The sequence below is a fragment of the Elgaria multicarinata genome, chromosome 8 (genome assembly GCF_023053635.1).
Source record: "Elgaria multicarinata webbii isolate HBS135686 ecotype San Diego chromosome 8, rElgMul1.1.pri, whole genome shotgun sequence".
Classification (NCBI taxonomy): Eukaryota; Metazoa; Chordata; class Lepidosauria; order Squamata; family Anguidae; genus Elgaria; species Elgaria multicarinata.
Window position 1 is genome coordinate 81,899,814 of NC_086178.1, and position 19,701 is coordinate 81,919,514.

At 41.0% G+C, this 19,701-nt stretch overlaps 1 protein-coding gene across 1 annotated transcript in view; it reads right to left on the bottom strand.

Moving 5' to 3' along the window:
• DNTT (DNA nucleotidylexotransferase) overlaps positions 1-19,701 on the bottom strand; it is a 138,090-nt gene that overhangs the window by 36,248 nt on the left and 82,141 nt on the right. Inside the window, exon 10 of the mRNA XM_063131606.1 lies at positions 14,188-14,290. Coding sequence (XP_062987676.1) covers positions 14,188-14,290 — 103 coding nt within the window. The remainder of the gene's footprint in view (positions 1-14,187; positions 14,291-19,701) is intronic.

The following is a 19,701-nucleotide window of genomic DNA, read 5'->3' on the forward strand; positions in this document are numbered from 1 at the left end:
AGGTTCCCCATATATACAAATGACACCTGCTGAAATTTCCTTTTCAATGCAACTGTTAAAGATACAGGAGCCCTGTCCTCCTCTTCATATGGTCACCCTACCATAGGTGTGTAATGCGGTGATATCAACATATCACTGGCACACCACTGCAAGAGCACAGAGATAATGCAGAATGTGGTAAAGAGTTCATTTTCCTGAGAACTAGAATTTTCTTTTAAAAAATACTTTCTAGCCCTCATTGCTGTGAAGATGCGCTTGACTTATGTGGATAATGCCTGCTGAAATCTCAAGGGCGGCTGAATAAAATTTCTGCAGCAGAGCGTCAGTCCCCTGCGTAGCTGCCACCACCTCAAGTAGCCAAGCTAGAATAAACTATGCAATATATAACATTCCCAAGTTTGTAAAATAATGGAAATTATACAAATTTACCCAATGTGCATGAATGATAAGGAGCCGATCTACACTAGTGCATATAACGTTTTTTCCTACTACTGGAAACATTATAATTTGGGTCATTTTTAATCGTCACGGGGCACACTCAGGGATTAAAGCGTTACTTACCTTTCGCTTTGACATTAGTAAATCATTAAAGCAGAATTCTGAGAGTGCCTTGGACTGCAAGAAGATCAAACCAGTCCATACTCCAGGAAATAAAGCCAGACTGCTCACTTGAGGGAATGGTATTAAAGGCAAAACTGAAGTACTTTGGCCACATAATGAGAAGACAGGATACCCTGGAGAAGATGCTGATGCTAGGGAAAGTGGAAGGCAAAAGGAAGAGGGGCCGACCATGGCAAGATGGATGGATGATATTCTGGAGGTGACGGACTTGGCCTTGGGGGAGCTAGGGGTGGCGACGGCCAACAGAAAGCTCTGGCGTGGGCTGGTCCATGAAGTCACGAAGAGTCGGAAGCGACTGAACGAATAAACAACAACAAAGCAGAACACACGATATCTTGTGTCACTCTAGCAAGGAGTTACTTTTCGGCGTTTGTTCCAGTGATCCGCCCACTTCCTATTCTCTTGCCTTCACCCTCCCCCCCCCCATTAACACGAGGAGAAATGCAGGAAGCTGTTGTTTTTGGCGCCAAAAGGCAGTATACACGCCCCCAGGAAAGCAATTGGCTGAACATCGACGTTTGAAATATCAGTGAGACAAAACAATAATGAAGTAAGGGGGCACATACGATGTCGAGCAACGCTTTTAAAATGTAACAAAAGAAAAAATACAATGAAAGAAGGAAGGGAAATACAACGAAGATAAAACATTTAAAAAGTAGCAATATGTGACCCAGTAAGTAATCGTAACCCTTCCTTAATGTTTTAAAGCATAAGTGTAGATCCTGCCAAGGTTGCAAAACTCAGCTTGCCTTGTTACTGAATAGTATTTTAGCACAGAATACAGGTAGCCCTAGTGATATTACAGCAGTGCTATGAAAATCACGCCTGTGTATCAATGATTTTAGAAGATTGAAGCTCAGAGAACTCAAGAGTTCCTTGGACACGTACTTAGCTGACATTGTTTTCAGAGTACTTTGAAGACAATAGCTAAAAGCCTATAGATTTTCGATAGGCCTCAAGGCATTGATTTGGAATCCAAGGTCTAAGCTTACAAAATCAAAGGCATTATCCAGCTGAGAAACTGCCATTGACTTTCAATGGCCATTACTTTTGATATTATGCTCCATAGTTTCTTTCAGAGCAAGCATATTACATGCAACAGAAAAAGGCAAATCAATGTCTCCTTCTAAGCTCCTTCGAGGGACAGAGCCTGGAAAACCAGGGCCAGAAATCACTGTATGGTAGTATACATCAAGAAAGCAAAAAAATAGAGTGGAGCAGACCCAAAGTTTTGACTGCACTCCATCTCTGAAAGTGGCCAGCTATGAGCAGGCCATAAAGGCATGGCCATGATCTGTTGCTTGTCTGCAGCATCAATATCAAGAGTACACTGTTTCTTAACATAAAGATTCTATTTAGTCAGAGCATCTAATAACTGTTGAAAATGCTGCAATGCAGAGTCAATTGTGTTCTCTGGTTTCCACTAGGAACAGACAAAACATCTTTGGAATTAACTTAATGCATTTATTTTAGTGTAAAGCAAAACAGGCCTAGCGCCCCAAACTACAACCAGCCATCTTAACAACAAAAGATTGCTCTCCTTCCCACACTGTCTCTGCGAGGCAAATGGATCCTCCTACAAATATTACTTCTTCATTTGTCACAGTACTGTTGCATGCACTTTACCATATATAAACCATGTTATTGTGAGTCTTGTCTAAGAAAGCAGATGGTTTGGGCAAAATATAGCAGGAATTCAGATGGTTTTACAATGGAAAGTTAAAATTAGCATTGATATTGTTCCATTGCTTTGATTGTTGTATTATTAATTTTTAAATCACAGTAACCCACTTAGGAGTTCTTGGGTGAGAAGGAAATATGATGATAATGAGGATGAGGAGAAAGAGGAGGAGAAGGAGGATATTTTGTAAACATAGAACATGATTTTTTGGTTCAAGAAGTTTGAAATATCATGAGAATGCAGATATCATTATAATGCATAATTCTCGTTGGTGTATGTATGCCAAAACATTTGGAGAGCCACAAGTTACTACCCCTGGCCTAGTGAATGCTTTAATAAGCCCAAAACATTTGTCTGAGAATTCGGAAGTGACAGAACTACAATCCTCAAACTTAATTCTGGGTGTTACCTCCAATTCCAGCAGCAATAGTTCAGTCCAGATCTCTTAGAAGACTCTTTTCCTATGCCACTGTCAGGACCTTGTTGTGGGCAACACTCTGAAAACTGGTACAGGAGCTGGAAGCCATGGAGGTTGTATCCAGTGTTAATCTAACTTAAGTCCCATTTATCTCAATAGGTTTACTGTAAGTAGGACTAACATTGGGCAGGTTAGTAGTAAGAACAACCAAAGATCAACCAAGGTCAGAGGAACACATCAGAGCTCAGGAAGACTTTGTTACTTAAAGAAGGCTCAACTGGAATAGGAAGTCTTATTATACTCCCTCCTGTCCAAGAAAAGCCAATCACCAGCCTGGGTGAGTAGAGTCAGTGTAAGATGGGCCTTAGGATACTTCAGTGAGAAGTTTCTACCTGCAGTTCAGTGGCTCACCACCCAGGGCAGCTGTCCATGGATCACAACAGCTTCTGACAGCCACAGACTATTAAAAATATTTATTTCCCCCACTGAACTACAGGAGTATTTCAGTTGTGATACCATCTCCCTGAGACATGGGCCTTAGCTAGGCCTAAGGTTTATCCCGGGATAATCCCGGGGTCATCCCTGCCTGCTTCTGGGATCTCCTGTATGTCATTTCATAGAATCATAGAATAGCAGAGTTGGAAGGGGCCTACAAGGCCATCGAGTCCAACCCCCTGCTCAATGTAGGAATCCGCTCTAAAGCATACCTGACAGATGGTTGTCCAACTGCCTCTTGAATGCCTCTACTGTGGGAGAGCCCACAACCTCCCTAGGTAACTGATTCCATTGTCGTACTGATCTAACAGTCAGGAAGTTTTTCCTGATGTCCAGCTGGAATCTGGCTTCCTTTAACTTGAGCCCATTATTCCGTGTCCTGTACTCTGGGAGGATCGAGAAGAGATCCTGGCCCTCCTCTGTGTGACAACCTTTTAAGTATTTGAAGAGTGCTATCATGTCTCCTCAATCTTCTCTTCTCCAGGCTAAACATGCCCAGTTGTTTCAGTCTCTCTTCATAGGGCTTTGTTTCCAGACCCCTGATCATCCTGGTTGCCCTCCTCTGAACACGCGCCAGCTTGTCTGCGTCCTTCTTGAATTGTGGAGCCCAGAACTGGACACAATACTCTAGATGAGGCCTAACCAGGGCCGAATAGAGAGGAACCAATACCTCACGTGATTTGGAAGCTATACTTCTATTAATGCAGCCCAAAATAGCATTTGCCTTTCTTGCAGCCATATCGCACTGTTGGCTCATATTCAGCTTGTGATCTACAACAATTCCAATATCCTTCTCCTTTGTAGTATTGCTGAGCCAACTATCCCCCATCTTGTAACTGTGCATTTGGTTTCTATTTCCTAAATGTAGAACTTGGCATTTATCCCTATTAAATTTCATTCTGTTGTTTTCAGCCCAGCACTCCAGCCTATCAAGATCACTTTGAAGTTTGTTTCTGTCTTCCAGGGTATTAGCTATCCCACCCAATTTTGTGTCATCTGCAAATTTGATCAGCGTTCCCTGCACCTCCTCGTCCAAATCATTAATAAAAATGTTGAAGAGCGCTGGGCCCAGGACTGATCCCACTCGTTGCCTCTCCCCAGTTTGAGAAGGTTCCCTTGATAAGTACTCTTTGAGTCCGATTCTGTAGCCAACTGTGAATCCACCTAATAGTTGTTCCATCTAGCCCACCTTTAGCTAGTTTGTTAATCAGAATGTCATGTGGTACTTTGTCAAAAGCTTTGCTGAAGTCAAGATATATGACATCCACAGCATTCCCACAGTCCACAAGGGAGGTTACCCTATCAAAAAATGAGATCAAATTAGTCTGACAGGACTTGTTCTTGACAAATCCATGTTGGCTTCTAGTGATCACCACATTGATTTCAAGGTGTTTACAGATTGACTTCTTTATAATCTGCTCCAGAATTTTCCCAGGGATGGATATCAGACTGACTGGTCTGTAGTTCCCAGGTTCCTCCTTTTTGCCCTTTTTGAAGATAGGGATAACGTTAGCCCTCCTCCAGTCGTCCGGCACCTCACCCGTCTTCCATGATTTTGCAAAGATAATAGACAAAGGTTCTGAGAGTTCTTCTGCTAGCTCCTTCATTACTCTAGGATGCAGTTCATCGGGCCCTGGAGATTTGAACTCATTCAAGGAAATTAGGTGTTCTTTGACCATTTGTTTATCAAACTCAAACTGTAATCCTGCCCCCTCAACTTCTGCTTCACTTTTTCCAGGGGGGGTCATAGACCTGATTTTGGAAGAAGACTGAGGCAAAGTAGGAATTGAGCATTTCAGCCTTTTCTTTGTCATCTGTTATCAATTTGCCATCCTCATTAAGCAGTTGAACCACCATTTCTTTCCTCTGTCTTTTACTACTCACGTATCTAAAGAAAGCCTTTTTATTGCTTTTAGCATCCCTCGCTAATCTCAGCTCATTGTCATCTTTAGCCTTCCTGACACCATTTCAGCACTTCTGCGCCACCTGTCTATACTCTTCTCTTGTAGCCTGGCCTTCCTTCCTCACATGAACAGGGATGGCCCCAGGACGATCTCGGGATAAACCTTAGTTCTAGCTAAGGCCATGGTTTCCCTGTACTATCTTTACTGATATATTGAAATATTCCAGGATTTCTTACATTTGTTTCATTGTGCGTCAGTGTACACTAATGGCTAATCTATACCATTCTAAAGTGCAGCCCACAGTAAAGTCATTCTATAAGGCCAATGAAGCATGTTTAAAATAATAATTATAAAAGATAATCTATTGATGGCAATGCAGCTTCTCTGTTTTATGGTTCCCCTTTTTAAGTTGTGAAGAGATTCTCTCTCTCTCTCTCTCTCTCTCTCTCTCTCTCTCTCTCTCTTTTTTTTTTTTGCATGTTCCTAGACTCACTTATCCCCAATGATGCCACATCAAAAAGCATCATTGTGTTGACTTACCCCATTTGTTTTCAACAGCTTTTAGGAGGATTTGGCAATGTTAAAAGGCATACTTCCAAACTACAGAGCTTCTGGGAGGGGGTAGGTTTATCCATAGTTTGCAAGTTAAATACTGCCGAATACTTTCTCCTAAAAAGCAGCTGAAAGAAAGTCAACACTGTGACCTTAGCGACATTCTTTGATGCATTTTATGCTTTGAAGCAGCTGCACAAAAGCAGGAAAGGAGTTAATACAGAGACAGGCTTGCTGTCACAAGTATAAAAGTTCTTTCCATTTGTATAGAAATCAAAGGTATTTTTATTTATTTATTTTTAGAAAAGGCAGGAAGAATATAATTCTTCTTTTCATTTTTTTGCTTTTTCATTTTGTTGACAGCTAATGTCTTTAGCCCTGATGGTTGGAAAAGGGGTTATGAGAACTGACACAGCACTGAGATGAGGTGGTGAAGCAGGTTTATGCATTACAAATCTTCCTAGGACAGGAATAAAAGAATTGGTTTCAACTTTTCCTAGCTGTAAGATCATTTTGCTATGGCATATTCTGTCTTTCTGCCCTTGGATATTTTTTAATCCTAGGTTCAACTCTTCACCTACGCATCTCTGAAATCATAATGGTTTTAGAAGTGGTTTGCTAAGAGCAGATTATATTAATATCTCTGGACCCCATAAAAGCTTTTAAGGCTTAAGTCTAGGGATAAACAAAACTTAAGCTCACCAAAAGTTCTCTGAGTTCCCACCTGAAGATTGTTCCAGGGGGATGTCTATACAGGTTCTTTAACCTGACCTAAATGCGCAGATTTGCATTTCAGGACACATGACACAGCCATCCATTCGCCATAGCGCTGGGTTTTTAGCACGATAATGCACATATTCGTAGTTGCGATTTACCATGACTTTTGGATCAATGTCCGAGTTTGCACCGCGTTATACTTACAGTATGTGTCGTTGGGGGAGATAAATCGCATTTTGACATGTGGGCGTAGCTTTCACGGCAGGGCAAAGTGATTGACCAATTTCCCGCCTTCCCACCTATCGAGTCCTCCTCTGGCTCCCTGGCTCCTTCCCACTGTTTTCATTTTAAATTATATGATTCTACGGAGCTCTGCAGATAAAGCTTATAATATTAAAACAAAGAGGGGGGAATAGGCAGCCAGAGGGAGGAGACGTGTTCAGTCCCCAACTTGCTCCTTGGAGAAAAGCCTCCGTTTTCTTTTTGGAGGGTTGTCCTTTGCAACACGCTGCTCCCCACCCCCTTCGTGTCCTCCTTTGCTGCCTCATTCCTTTCCCCCCCCCTCGGTTTTTCTCTTATATGAATCTGCAGAGGTCCACTGTTAAAATTTATAGCTTCGCTCCTCTCTCCTCCGTAGTATCGTAGCATCGTATTTGCGTATGTGCGCATTAACTGCACTACAAAAAAAAATCAGGAGATAAATTGCTGTTGCTGCTGCACTGTGACACTCTTTGCCTAGATTCAAATCAATGAAAATTCAGGTTTATATTCAATGAGGAGCAATCCCGTTGTCGTACAGACAGGGGCCAATTCAAATCTGTATCAAATTGCCAGCTTTGGATTGTTGTTGTTGTTTGTTTTGTTTTCGCATTAAAATCTGTGTGTATTTTTGTGTGTATTTTTCCTGTGCTCATCTTTACAATGTACACATTCATCTACCATTGATTGAAGTATATGTGTGCACATTTTTCAAATGTATGCATGCTATCAAATATGTTTTGGGAATCCATGAATCACAACGCAAGCTCAGAAATGTACGAACTTTGACCACACATTGCGTCTGAGACCATGATCACTGTGGAAGATAAAAACTAGGTAAATTCTGATCAAAAACAAACTGTAACGAATTTCTCATACATCCCTACTTAAGCCCTACATTTCTGATACACTGACCATAACTTGTTATGCATACTAAAAATTGATGGAAAATGCCCCCCTGGCCATATAACAGCAGCACATACCGGTGGTTAAAAATACTGTTCAGTTTGAGGTGTGTGTTTTTTCTTTGTAAGAACTTACCAAAATTCACAAATGTCTTTATAAACAGGGCAGAAAGAATTTGAGATTTAAAAAAACATGTGAATGTGGGAAAAAGTGAAACTGACAGATTTGTCCATCCCTATTTGAGATGGCTGAAGGTTTGGGTGAAAGAGGAGGTAATCCTTCAAATAATGACAAATCTGGTAAGAAAAGATACAGCAGCTCTGAGTTAACAAACAGGCCTGTGAGCTGAATTAGAGTGGATCCACTACAGATAGATTCAAGTCGGGGAATGTGGAGATAAAATAAGAGATAGAGAGCTAAAATGGGAGATTCAGCTCTTGAGACAAGTATTCAAGTTCAAAGAGATACGATGTAAAGTAGTAAAGTAGAGGCCAACAGGATGGAGCAGCTTGAATCTTGCAACAAGCAAGACAAGCCTTGCTTAAAAGGGATACCCAGAGGGAACTGAGAATGAAGTATTATTGATATTCATTCACTTCTGGTTAGGAGTCATAATAGATGCAAAGGAATCCCACCCTTGGCTATTCATAATATATACAGAACAGCTAACAGACGAGGAGTCTCACCCCCTTGAGCCATCCAAGAGATACAAGAGTAAAACATAAGAATGTATGAACACCCCATCGAGATATGCAGTGTTACAAAGGCAAGGAGAGAAGGGTGTCTCGAGTAGAAAAATGTTCAAGTTGATTGCCTTTGAGGCTGTCACCTTTGCCATGCTTCCCAAAACAAAAAGTACTTAAAACCATGACTAAGACATTTAGAAATAAAGGTTTCAAAAGGTTTCATTAGGCTTTCTCCTTCAAATTGTTGGTAAGAACAACAATAATACTGTTACATACTCCACACTTCCCAGTGAGAAGTGCCAGGAGCAGCACTGCCTGGGCTTAGCTTCCATTGGAAGAGAGAGCATTGATTGGAGGTTTAAGGTTTATTTGCAATGTTCGGTTTATCTATAGATACGCAAGTAGAGTAGAAGTGGATGCAAGCAGCATGTGCACTCTGCCAGGCAACAAATCTGCTGTGTCACATCAGCTCCCCGGGGACAGGCAGACTGTCCCCCATGACACCCCCAGTCTTTAGCTCACAGCTCTGTCTATTTCCCCACATTCCAGGAAAAATAAATGCTGTTTCTTCGCACACATATGGTTGGATTGTTGCCAGCAGGGGGCACCAACACAGACCTGACTGCTGGTGCTGCAATGTAGCACTTCCAAAATGAATGGAAATGCTCGTTTCTGGAAGGAACATGACTGGCCTCCTCCAGAAACGAACATTTCCACATGTTTTGGCACATGTTCTCAGCAGTGCTACATCGCAGTTGCCAGTGGTAGGTATGGACTGCTTATGCGCTGCTGCCAGCAGGCCTGGGCTGCCCGCCCAAGGACACCACTGGATCCAACCCATAGAAATCTTATGGCAGGGATGGGCAGAATTCCAATTTGTGGTATTGAATTTGTATCTACTTTGCTTTGCTTTTACTAGAACCCTGAGATCTACTAACTGGAGTCTGGTAAAAAAGATACACCCTTAGAACAGAAGAATTCTGATCCCAGGAATTTCTGCTGTGTACGAGACCTGATCCTTCCACTCAAAATTATACTCCCTGTTATCCCAGACATTTTTCATTTCAGCAGTATAATGTAGAAGAAGATTATCATTGCACTGATGCTATTGTTAAACAATTGGGAGTCAGAAATTCTTGCCAATCTATTGCAAACCATCCTGAGATTTACCAATAAATCCAGATCCATATTCTGCTTTCCCCAGTCCTATGGTGTCTATGGTATATAGACACTTAGCTCTGATAAGCTTTTGCTTCCAAACATTGCAGTGTGATTTGTGTATATCTCTCAACCATTAACCCCCATTAAGGAAGCAGCCAACAGCCAAATCTATTTATCTATCTAAAATTATTTCTAGGCTGCCCTTAAGGGTAGAACATTTTCAATTTTGGTCTATTAACATGCAATCTGCCTGACAAAAAGAATTGCAGAAACAGCTTGACCAGCTGCCAAAACAATACATATACTGTTAGCCCTTAAAGAGGGTCTGAAATCTCTGAATGAACTTGGTTTCTCCATCTGTTTGAAAATATATATATACCCTGCTTTTCTTCAATGAATTCAAAGTGGCTTTGCATTGCATTTGCAACCCAAAGGGTCCAAAACTCCCATTATTATATCAGACAAACAATAATTTAATACAGGATGGAAGACAAAGATGAAGAAAAATGAAAAGGCTTTCAAGAAAAAATAGCAAAACATTGCCTCATAGTAAAATATAGTTGCTCAAAGAGAAACCCCATTTTTACAGCTGTGCAGAAATCAATCCTGTATGAAAAGATGCACTTCCATTAAGAAAAAAATAGAGGGATGAAATTAACTACTATGGATTTGAGATAAGACATTACATTACTATATGTTGAAGCAAATGCAGGAGCCCTGATCAAACATTTAGAGCCTATGCATGTATAAGCTATAAACTAATGCTCAATCCAGAGTATTAGCCATATTTCACAAAGAACCAACCATTCAAAGTTATACATTCTAAAGCCTTCTGATTCCCTTGAACTGATCACTATAACTTGAGATATGTAAACAATGTACAAATAAAGATGATCAATGCATATGGACCAGGCATAGGGACAACAGAACTCACCCAACACCCTTTCCCACAAATTCAGCCAAAACACTTTTCAAACGTGTGGCTGTCTCTCAGGGCTGTTTCTCTACCATTAGGCAGAGTGAGAAAGCTATCAGAAGAAACTAATTTTGAGAGTAATGAAAGGGTAGCAAATTGTTAATGAAATTACAGGGAGAGACACTTGTGCGATTTTCTGCCATGACCAAACTTGAGTACTATGACCCTTAACTTTGGTGAGAGGGCAAAATGTCGTATGCTGGTGCAGTGTAAAGGGCTTGCATCAGGAGAACTATCTACACCACCATGAGATTCTTGGAAAAAGGAAATAATAGGAATGTATTTCATTGATATTTAAATTTTTAAAGAATTAATGTATGAGTGATGGGAATGTATGGGACATTGCTAATATGGGGGAAAAACACCTTATTGATTTAAAGTACCCAATCACCTGGCAAATATATCAGATTTTTATTTAGAGCTGTGCACTGGTGGCCTCTCAAAATTGTCCACCCTATTGCGGGTAGAGAAATTGGGGGGACAATTTCATCGAATTTCTCTAGGGGGAGGTGAAATTCTCCAACAATTTCTCACAGGTAGGCTGTAGTACAACTTCTCTCTTTTTTTTCCCTGTGGGTTTTTTATTTTATTTTTCTGCACTGCCACTACAAGTGGCAACAGCATTCAACTGTGTTGGTAGCCTGGCCTCCAGTCTGAATTCCCCACAATGCCCCATATACCAGAGCATTGAGGGGAAGGAATACAGACATCTCAAAAAATAATGGTGAAGAAAACATGGAGAAAATTCTGAAAAGTGTCCTTTTATTTCCAGGGGGTAAGAAAAGAAAAATCTCAGGAATTTCCTGAACATTTTCTTTCCCCATGAAAGGGGCTTCCATTTTTTTCTGCCTCATTCTCAGGGCATTTTATAATTTATTTTGAATTTCTGTTGGTGGTGTTTTTGACCTTAACTAATCATTGTAAGGTGGCTGAAGATTCTGTCTATATTTTTATTTCTATTACACATCTCACCATTGCTCTACAGTCTCCTAAACTGCCTGCATGTCCTAATCTGAAAAGGCCTTAGGAGAGGAATAAATTTATGATGTCTTTCCCTGGGCGGAAAGCCAAGAAGGCTACAGGAAGTCAGATTGATGACTGTACAATGAAAGAGAGGACATTCTTACACACTCCTGAGCCATCTCATAAGTAAGGTAAGCACTAGAACCCTGAACAAAGCCCATGAGAATTTCTCTGAAATTTCTTCTTCATTGAATTTCTTTTTGAAAGCAATTTCTTTTCTATCAAATTGAATGAGAATGGCTGAAATTTTCATAGGAGAAATTTTTGGCACATCACTAGTTTTATTTACTTGGATGCCATTTATATGCTATGCAGAGTCTAAGGAGAGATAAATGGAGCAACACCTTAAATACAGATCAATATGCATTCATTGATTTAAGCAAATGAAAATGGGGTAAGAAAAAATATTTGTTGAATACTAAAGCAATGAGATTAGTTGTGCATGATATACAAGTACTCCGAAATGTTCTAAATGAATTTAATGTTATAATGATGATGATAATTTTCATATATTTATTTCTACAGCTTGAGACATCTATCTATCTATCTATCTATCTATCTATCTATCTATCTATCTATAATTTCGTTACCTGGAATTGTAATGTATAAATTGTACTTTCATTGGACAAAGTAAATTGTACTTTACCTGGAATTTTAATATCTGAATTGTAGGATCCCCTCCTGAGGGAGATATGAACCAATTCTGTATTTTTTGGTGCCAAATTAAAATGTTTCTGTTTGCCCAGGCTTTTTAAAATTTTCTAAAAATAAACTTTAAATTCAGTCCAAATTGATTTTAGATTGATTGACTGTTTGCTTGCTCACTGTTTTTATGCTTCTTATTGATGTAATTTTATTGTTGATACATTGTATTTGTTTTTATGGTTTTAATCTGCCCTGGTATCCTTTGCAGATGAAGGAGGAGCTTAAAATTCTTAAAATAAAATTTAATTCATAAATTGAAAAAAATAATTACAAAAAATGCACCCTGGGTTATAGAGCGGAGATAAACCATGTGGTAGGTAGTAACTCTGTCTCTGTCTCTATAGAGGCCTGTCTGGATCAGGCCTGTTCTCTGTAGTGTAGGGGACAAGGTTTTGGAACCTGAATCAGACTCAGAAGCTGAAGGGGGAGAAGCAGATGAACACCAGACTAGACAAGAAGTGAGGGAGGAAATTCTCTAAGACACTTCAAGAGTCAAAGATGAATCTTCCCAGGAGCTTATCAGACAGGAAGCCCAAGCTCTGAAATCACCCTCCCCCTCCCCCCTGGGAACTCAGGGCACATCTACACCAAGCAGGATATTGCACTATGAAAGCAGTATATAAAAGACAGGAACCACACTACAGCTTTATAGTGGTATTGAAGAGCACTGCCAACTGTTGGGACCCATTGAAACATACTATATACCACTTCCGTACCGCTATATCCTGCTTGGTGTGGCTCCTGCCTTTTATATACCACTTTCATACCACTTTCATGGTGCAATATCCTGCTTGGTGTAGATGAGCCCTCAGTCTCTGTCAGAGAGGGAGGGAACATCAGATTTGACAAACCCCAAAGTCTGCTGCAAGGTCAAGTAGGTGGAGTTGAGAGGAGGTGGGAGGCCTCCACTAGGTTGACCATTCAGCAGAGGCTTCAACTTAAGGAGAGATTCAGAAAAAGGCCTGTTGAATACTGCAACAAAACATCCAGTCAGTTGATAGGCAACTGCCTTGCTTTTTTAAGCGAATTAAGCTTAGAAGATAGCTCCTAACATCCACACTTTCTTCGGGTGTGAAGAGATGTCCATTTACTGATTAAAGCTTTGTAGGTTGCATAGCAAACCTCTTTATTGTCTCACATCTCGGTGGGAGGGCTTGGAATTATGACATGGCCTTTATGGTGCATGTGGATGGTTTCGCCACACAAAAGGGCAGCTGCCCTATGAAGGCAGTTTCCAGTAACATTGTATCACAAATCCTCCTCGGCCCACAAGGGCAGTGGCTCCGTGAGAATTCTCCACACCCTGGTTTCAAGCAGCCTCCAGGAGTGCCACATATTAAGCAGTGGGCATCCATTTATTGTTATCATCTACATTCCTTCTTTCTTCCACAATAGAACTCAAGGCAGTGTTAAATAGGGTTCTCAGCTAGTCTCCCATCCAGGGACTGACCAGGCTCCAACCTACTTACCTTCAGCAAATATTGCTGCATCATGTGCCTTCAGACCATCCCCTGGGACCCATTAGTGACCCAAGGCACATTAGTCAGAGAATGTATGGTGTGACAGCATCATTCATATTGGCGTTTATCTCATCTCCCTCAGGTACCAGTATTGCTTGATTCCCTATCTTATATTTCCACTCATTCATGCTTGTTCTTTTAATAGAGTTATCTTGCTGGTTTTTAGATGATAAGCAGTTTCTCGGTTTCCTCATTCAGTATCCTGAGGCACAGAGAATGAAGTCAGAATCAGGGGCATAGTGTTACACGATTGGATTTTGCTGAGAAAATAGACCTCAGAGCCAAAATAGCCATGTATTAACCTGTGCAGGAGAATCCCCTGGTCATTCTAGCAAACAACAGAGCAATTAAGCGTTTACAGCCAGGGAATAGCAAAGAGAGGCAGGAAAATGCAATTAGCATCCCTTCCTATTTAGTGTCCTTCACAAATTAACACAAGCCAATAAGTGTGGTTGAAAAATAACTTCTGGAATGTTGATTGGAGCAGATAAAGTATCCAATATCTACATATATTCATCAAGTTGAGAGTGCTGAACGTAGCGATCTTACAACAATTTGTCCTACCTGCTTTTTCCAAAAGTCAATCACTAAGTGCAACAGTTCTTCTTCCTGCCTTGATCCCGGAACAGTAATCAAAAAGTCTACATCATGTCCAGTCTTCTTGCCTCTGTCAATAATAAAAAAGGAAGGCAGAATAGAACCATGTAACTTCTGCTGAGTTTTAAGACTTACTTTCAAAGATATTTTTCCTGGCATTATATAACAACAGCTTGCCAGATCAAATGATAGCAATGTTTCTTAAAACAGAATCTAAATGAAATATTCTATTTCTTTTACAAGGACTGTCACTGTTCTTTGTTAAGCAATAATTTAAAGTGCTTGATGTATTTCATCTCTTATTCAAACTAGGTAATACAGATCTTTTGGATAACTTGTGATGTTGCTTCTTTTGTTAATCCTGGAAAACAAGGCAGTCGTCTTCTGTGAAGGAAATCATCATTGTGATACAGATCTGGACGTGTTTTATTAATCCGATAAATTTGGCAGTCTTGTCACCATCTATCATGTGGGCTTAAATTTTGATGGACATTTTAATTACACACACACACACACACACACACACACACACACACACACACAAGTATCTACTTGCAGGTAATTTTATTCTCTTTCTTTTCTAAAAATTTGAAAATGCCTGCAATTCAGGTATTTACTTCCATGTACAATACGCGAATAATGAAGGTGTTTGGGGTTTCAGGTTTAACAATAGCTTTAACGGAACATCTCGAATGGACTGAAAATTCTAAGCACATTTATTTCTATTGCTCTCAGCAGCCGGGAACAGGTTTCTACCTGCTACCAACCAAAGGAACAATGATGAAACACATGCATTGACCCACATCTCTGCAGAGGGAATAAGGGTGCAGGTCCTGTGGGGTCACGTCCTAATTGCCTTCTCCCTATTCCCACAGCCCAGAAGCCCTAGCTAGACAGCATTAGTCAATGTCAACTGACAAGGGGGTGCAAAGGGGTGAGAGCCAGCTAAGTGACATTACTGGGAATATTTTAAAGGATGTAACTGGTAGAGCATAGGATTGTGAAAGGCATAGGTGGAGTGTTTAATTAAAACATAACCAGTTGGCCGTCTATAAGAGACACCAACCTATACTGAGCCTATTTCTTGGGTGTCATCTTAATCCTGTCAATGGGCAGATCCACATATTGACTGGGTTGTTGTTGACCCATGGGTTGTTTGTTGAACTGTGGGTTAGTGTTTGACTGAACCCAGGACATTTTCCACAGGGTGGCATGTTAACCTTGCAATGTGGCTTATTTTTCTCGAACAAGCCATCTTGAGAATCCATGGTTTATTGTTGGGTTTTTCAGGGTGGTTAACAAGCCACACTGAATATTTAATGAGCCACTCTGCAGAAAATATCCTGAATTCAGACAAAGCACTAACCCATGGTTCAACAAACAACCCATGATTCAACAACAACCCATACTCAACCAATGAGTGTGGATTAGTGTTTTGTATGAACAGCCTTAAACTATAAAATGGACAAAAGGCTTACTCTAAACATATCACTGGATTTCTTATAAATTTCTACAAAACTCATCCTACATCCATTGTCATTCCCATCAGCTGTGGAACGACGGCCAGTGGGAAGAGGCCAGCTTGGGCCAAAGCCCTAGTGTGTAAATCATAAGGACTGGGTTTGATAAATCAACACATTCAGTCCCCCTAAATAATCCTCAAGGGGATACCACACCCTATGATTTACACTCAACTGTTTAATACTAGGGTCATGGATGTTATTGTTAACCATCTTGAATAAGTATGATCTAATCTGTTCCACCCACTTTAAATGGTACATTCTGTTCTGGGATTTTAAAGAATAATTTTATCGTAGGCTTTCTCTTATCTTCCAGTACATTAATCTTATCTCAACACCACTCAACTTTGGATTGGATAACATTCTTTTTTTATATAAAGAGGAACAATCATAAACTGTAATGCAAATTTGCCACCTCTCGAATGGTTCTGAAGAGAAATCATCCCTTGAAAGCTCTTTTTTTGAAATTATAAACCAAGATACATTTTACTGGAAGTCAATAAGGTTAATGTTGCAAAAGATTGTGCAAAGCAGGACACTTTTCTCCCAACCCAACCCAAACCACATTAACCTAAAGGTAGATAGGCTTGGTAAGACCTCTGGAGAGGTCCTAGTTAGAGTTCACAGTACAGAATCAGAAGGTGATTTGGTAAAAGGATTCTTAGGAACATAGGAAGCTGCCAAAAACTGTATCAGTTCAGTGTTATCTACACCAGGTGCAGGGAACCTCTTAAGAACATAAGAAGAGCCATGCTAGATCAGGCCAAGGGTCCATCTAGTCCTGCATTCTGTCCACACAGTGGCCAACCAGCTGTCAACCAGGGACCCACAAGCAGGACATGGTGCAACACCTCCCTCCCACCCATGTTCCCCAACAACTGGTATATACAGGCTAATTCCCTCTGATAGCCTTTCAACCCAAGAGCTGAATTCAGTTTCAGAGAATCTCTTTGTGGCTGCATTCCAGTGGTGGACTGGGCCAAAGGCAAAGAATGAGGCCAACAGTTCAATAATTCCAGCACTTTACTACCGGTAACTAAGTCCTAGGAGAGACATTTCAACCTTTTAGAATGGGTACCAATGCTGCACAAAAGCCGGGAAACCACCAAACCATGGGTGGCTGGGGAAAGGGGCGTGGCCAGAGGAAAGAGTTAGATTTGGTCCCTGGCCCTGAAGTTCCCCACCTCTGGTCTATGCTGACTGGAACCTATTTTTCAGGGTTTCAGAGAGGGCTCATTCGCAGCCTTACATACAGAAGCTGAAAACTGTACTTAAGACCATGCTCTACCATTGAGCTATGGCCCTTCCCCAAGGGAAGGCTGCTTTAAGCCAGAGGTTGCATTCAGACAACACAGTAGTCAACTGTGGGATAATAATCAATTTGACAGTTGTTTAGAGCATATTCCCCACCCAACATGGTAATAATCAACCATGGTGTGGATTAGGATCAGTGTTGAGTTGACTATTAGTCCATGCTAAGTTGACTCACTCATCCCCTACCTTCTCTTCCCCCTCAGTCCTCCCACTAGTAACCCATCAGCCATTGCTGCTGAAAATCTATCCTGCCAGCTGGACTAGAGTGGCAACCACCACTTTGACTGCTCTTGCCTTGCAACTCTGTGGCTGATGAAATAACCAACGGTGGCTGAGGAAATAACCGACAGTGCCTTCCACACAACACAATAACCAATGGTGGTTCAATTAGCCAACTCTGCACAGCGTTGGTTATTTGTGTTGGTTATTTTGGCCAAATAACCAACCATTGGTTAAAAAAACTCCCTCCACACAACACAGCTTATGATGGGTTAAATAACCAGCCGTTGACTAGTTAAACCACCATTGGTTAACATGTTGTCTGAACCCAGCCAGAGATGAAGCTTCAGGCTAAGACTTTACAGTCCTCCACTCTACTGGTTGAGCTGTTGAAGGGCACAAAGGAGACAATTTGCCAAGACAGGCAGGCAGTTTTTTCCCTCTAAAGTCTGGGATTGAACCAGGGACATGTAAATCTTCAGTTTAATGCTCGCCCAGCTGTGTTACTGTGGCTGTCATAGATTTATGAGTGCTCCTGCAATGCATTTATCCTCTGGTCTCTTTGCCTGCCAAACTCCCTCACAGTCCTTTTCATCCCTGTTCCAGCCTTTCTTAATACACACTGGTCACTCAAGAGCTGGGCTTGCAATCAACTTGACCTCTGGATGGTCTTCTTATCTCTGGCTATGTGGCTGTTTCCTTGGCTCTGTATGGTGATCTGTCCCAGTATTCCATCCACATACTGAAAGGACTTGCAGTTTCACACACACACACACACACACACACACACAAAATGTGGTTGCCCTAAATTGACAGGAGGAAGAAAAAAACTAGAGGTCATGCAACTAGAAGATAGACAGTCAGTCCCTGTTTCTGCACCTTACAATATTTCACATCTGTTAGGATGATTAAGAAACCTGAGTTCTTAAACTAACATGTTCCCAAAATGATGCCAGAGGAACTGAACAAGGCTTAAGGCAAATGAAATCATTTGGAAAAAAAATAGTCAGAATGAAAACTTGTAACTAATATGGTTGTATCCAAAGTTAGCCCTACGTAGAGTAGACCCATTGAAATGAATGGGATTTGTGTTAGTCTAACATTGATACAACCCTGTTTCTATTGCACCACATATCAACCTGCATGAAAATGCCAGAGCTGTCAGTCATTCACAGTTTAGCTATAGATTTAGAGCATCATCACATGGGGAAAATCACGTCTGCTTAGCGTTGCTTCTCTCCCCGTGAGTTCGTCCCTCATTACTTCCTCTTTGAAAGAGGAAGTAAACAACTTGCACATGGCCCGTTCAGTGGGCTGTTTTGATCACACTGCTTCACCTGCATGTAGTAGGAAATAGCGGCAACTTCCATCTTTAAAATAAATCAGACTTACCGGGAGTGGGGCTTTTTTGTGGCACAAGGAAGGCTAGAAGGGGCGGGACGCAGACAACATCGTGTGAGGGACCCGTGAAAATCCATGAGTGCCCAGTAACGAGCATGCAATAAAATGCTCATCTGATGGAGCTCTTAGCCTTGGACCAGGTCAAGAGGAAGGATATTTCCCAAACTGCCATGCTTTCATCCAAATCAGGCTCTCTGTACCTCAAGCACCCATTATAATTTCTAAGCACAGTTGCTTGGGGAAAGCCTTACAGAAATGATTGCTCGGGTTACAGTATGGATCTGCTTGTTCCGTGATGCAATAAGAACAGGGAGGGAGGGGTGTATTCCTGTTTTGACTTTGAGAGCTTTGAGAGTTAAAATCAAGATAAACATACCCCACAAAAAGAGAAACAACATAGCCTGTGGAAATTGCCCAACATCGACACCACTTTTCATGTTATGTGGCTTCATGTTATGTTCCCAAGATCTCTGCAAAGGGCTGGCATTTTCTCATTCAAGAATTGCTTGTCTATCTAGTTCTACACTTTGATGCAGGTCCACTGGTAGATACAAAATGGATAATTTTAGAGAAGTAAGTTCCTTAAACAATTATTCTGTTCGAAGTGAGAGCATAGCTGAGATAAGTACAAAAGCTTACCACACAATCAGAAAATCTGAAAATGGTGAGAAACTTGCGGACATAAGTAAAAGTTAATCACTAATCCAAACTGCTTTGGATTACATGTTATAGATAATATCCTGAGAGGATGGCCACGTGTCCTCTTTTACAGTGTTTTATTTGAAGGCATCCTGTATTTGAAAAGCTGTGATGTTCAATTCTGGTTTAAAGATAAAGAACCCTAAGACCTCTTGGTTATCAACTGTGGGCATCTGGGCAGGAGACTGAACAGGCAGACATGTAGCTCACAAATGTCTATTTAAATTACAATAACTATTTCTAAATGAGGCTGTGGCCTATGTGAGGTGCATGCAGCCCATGGATCATGCCCCCTGCTCTACCACCAGTTTGTTTAGTGCTAAAGTAA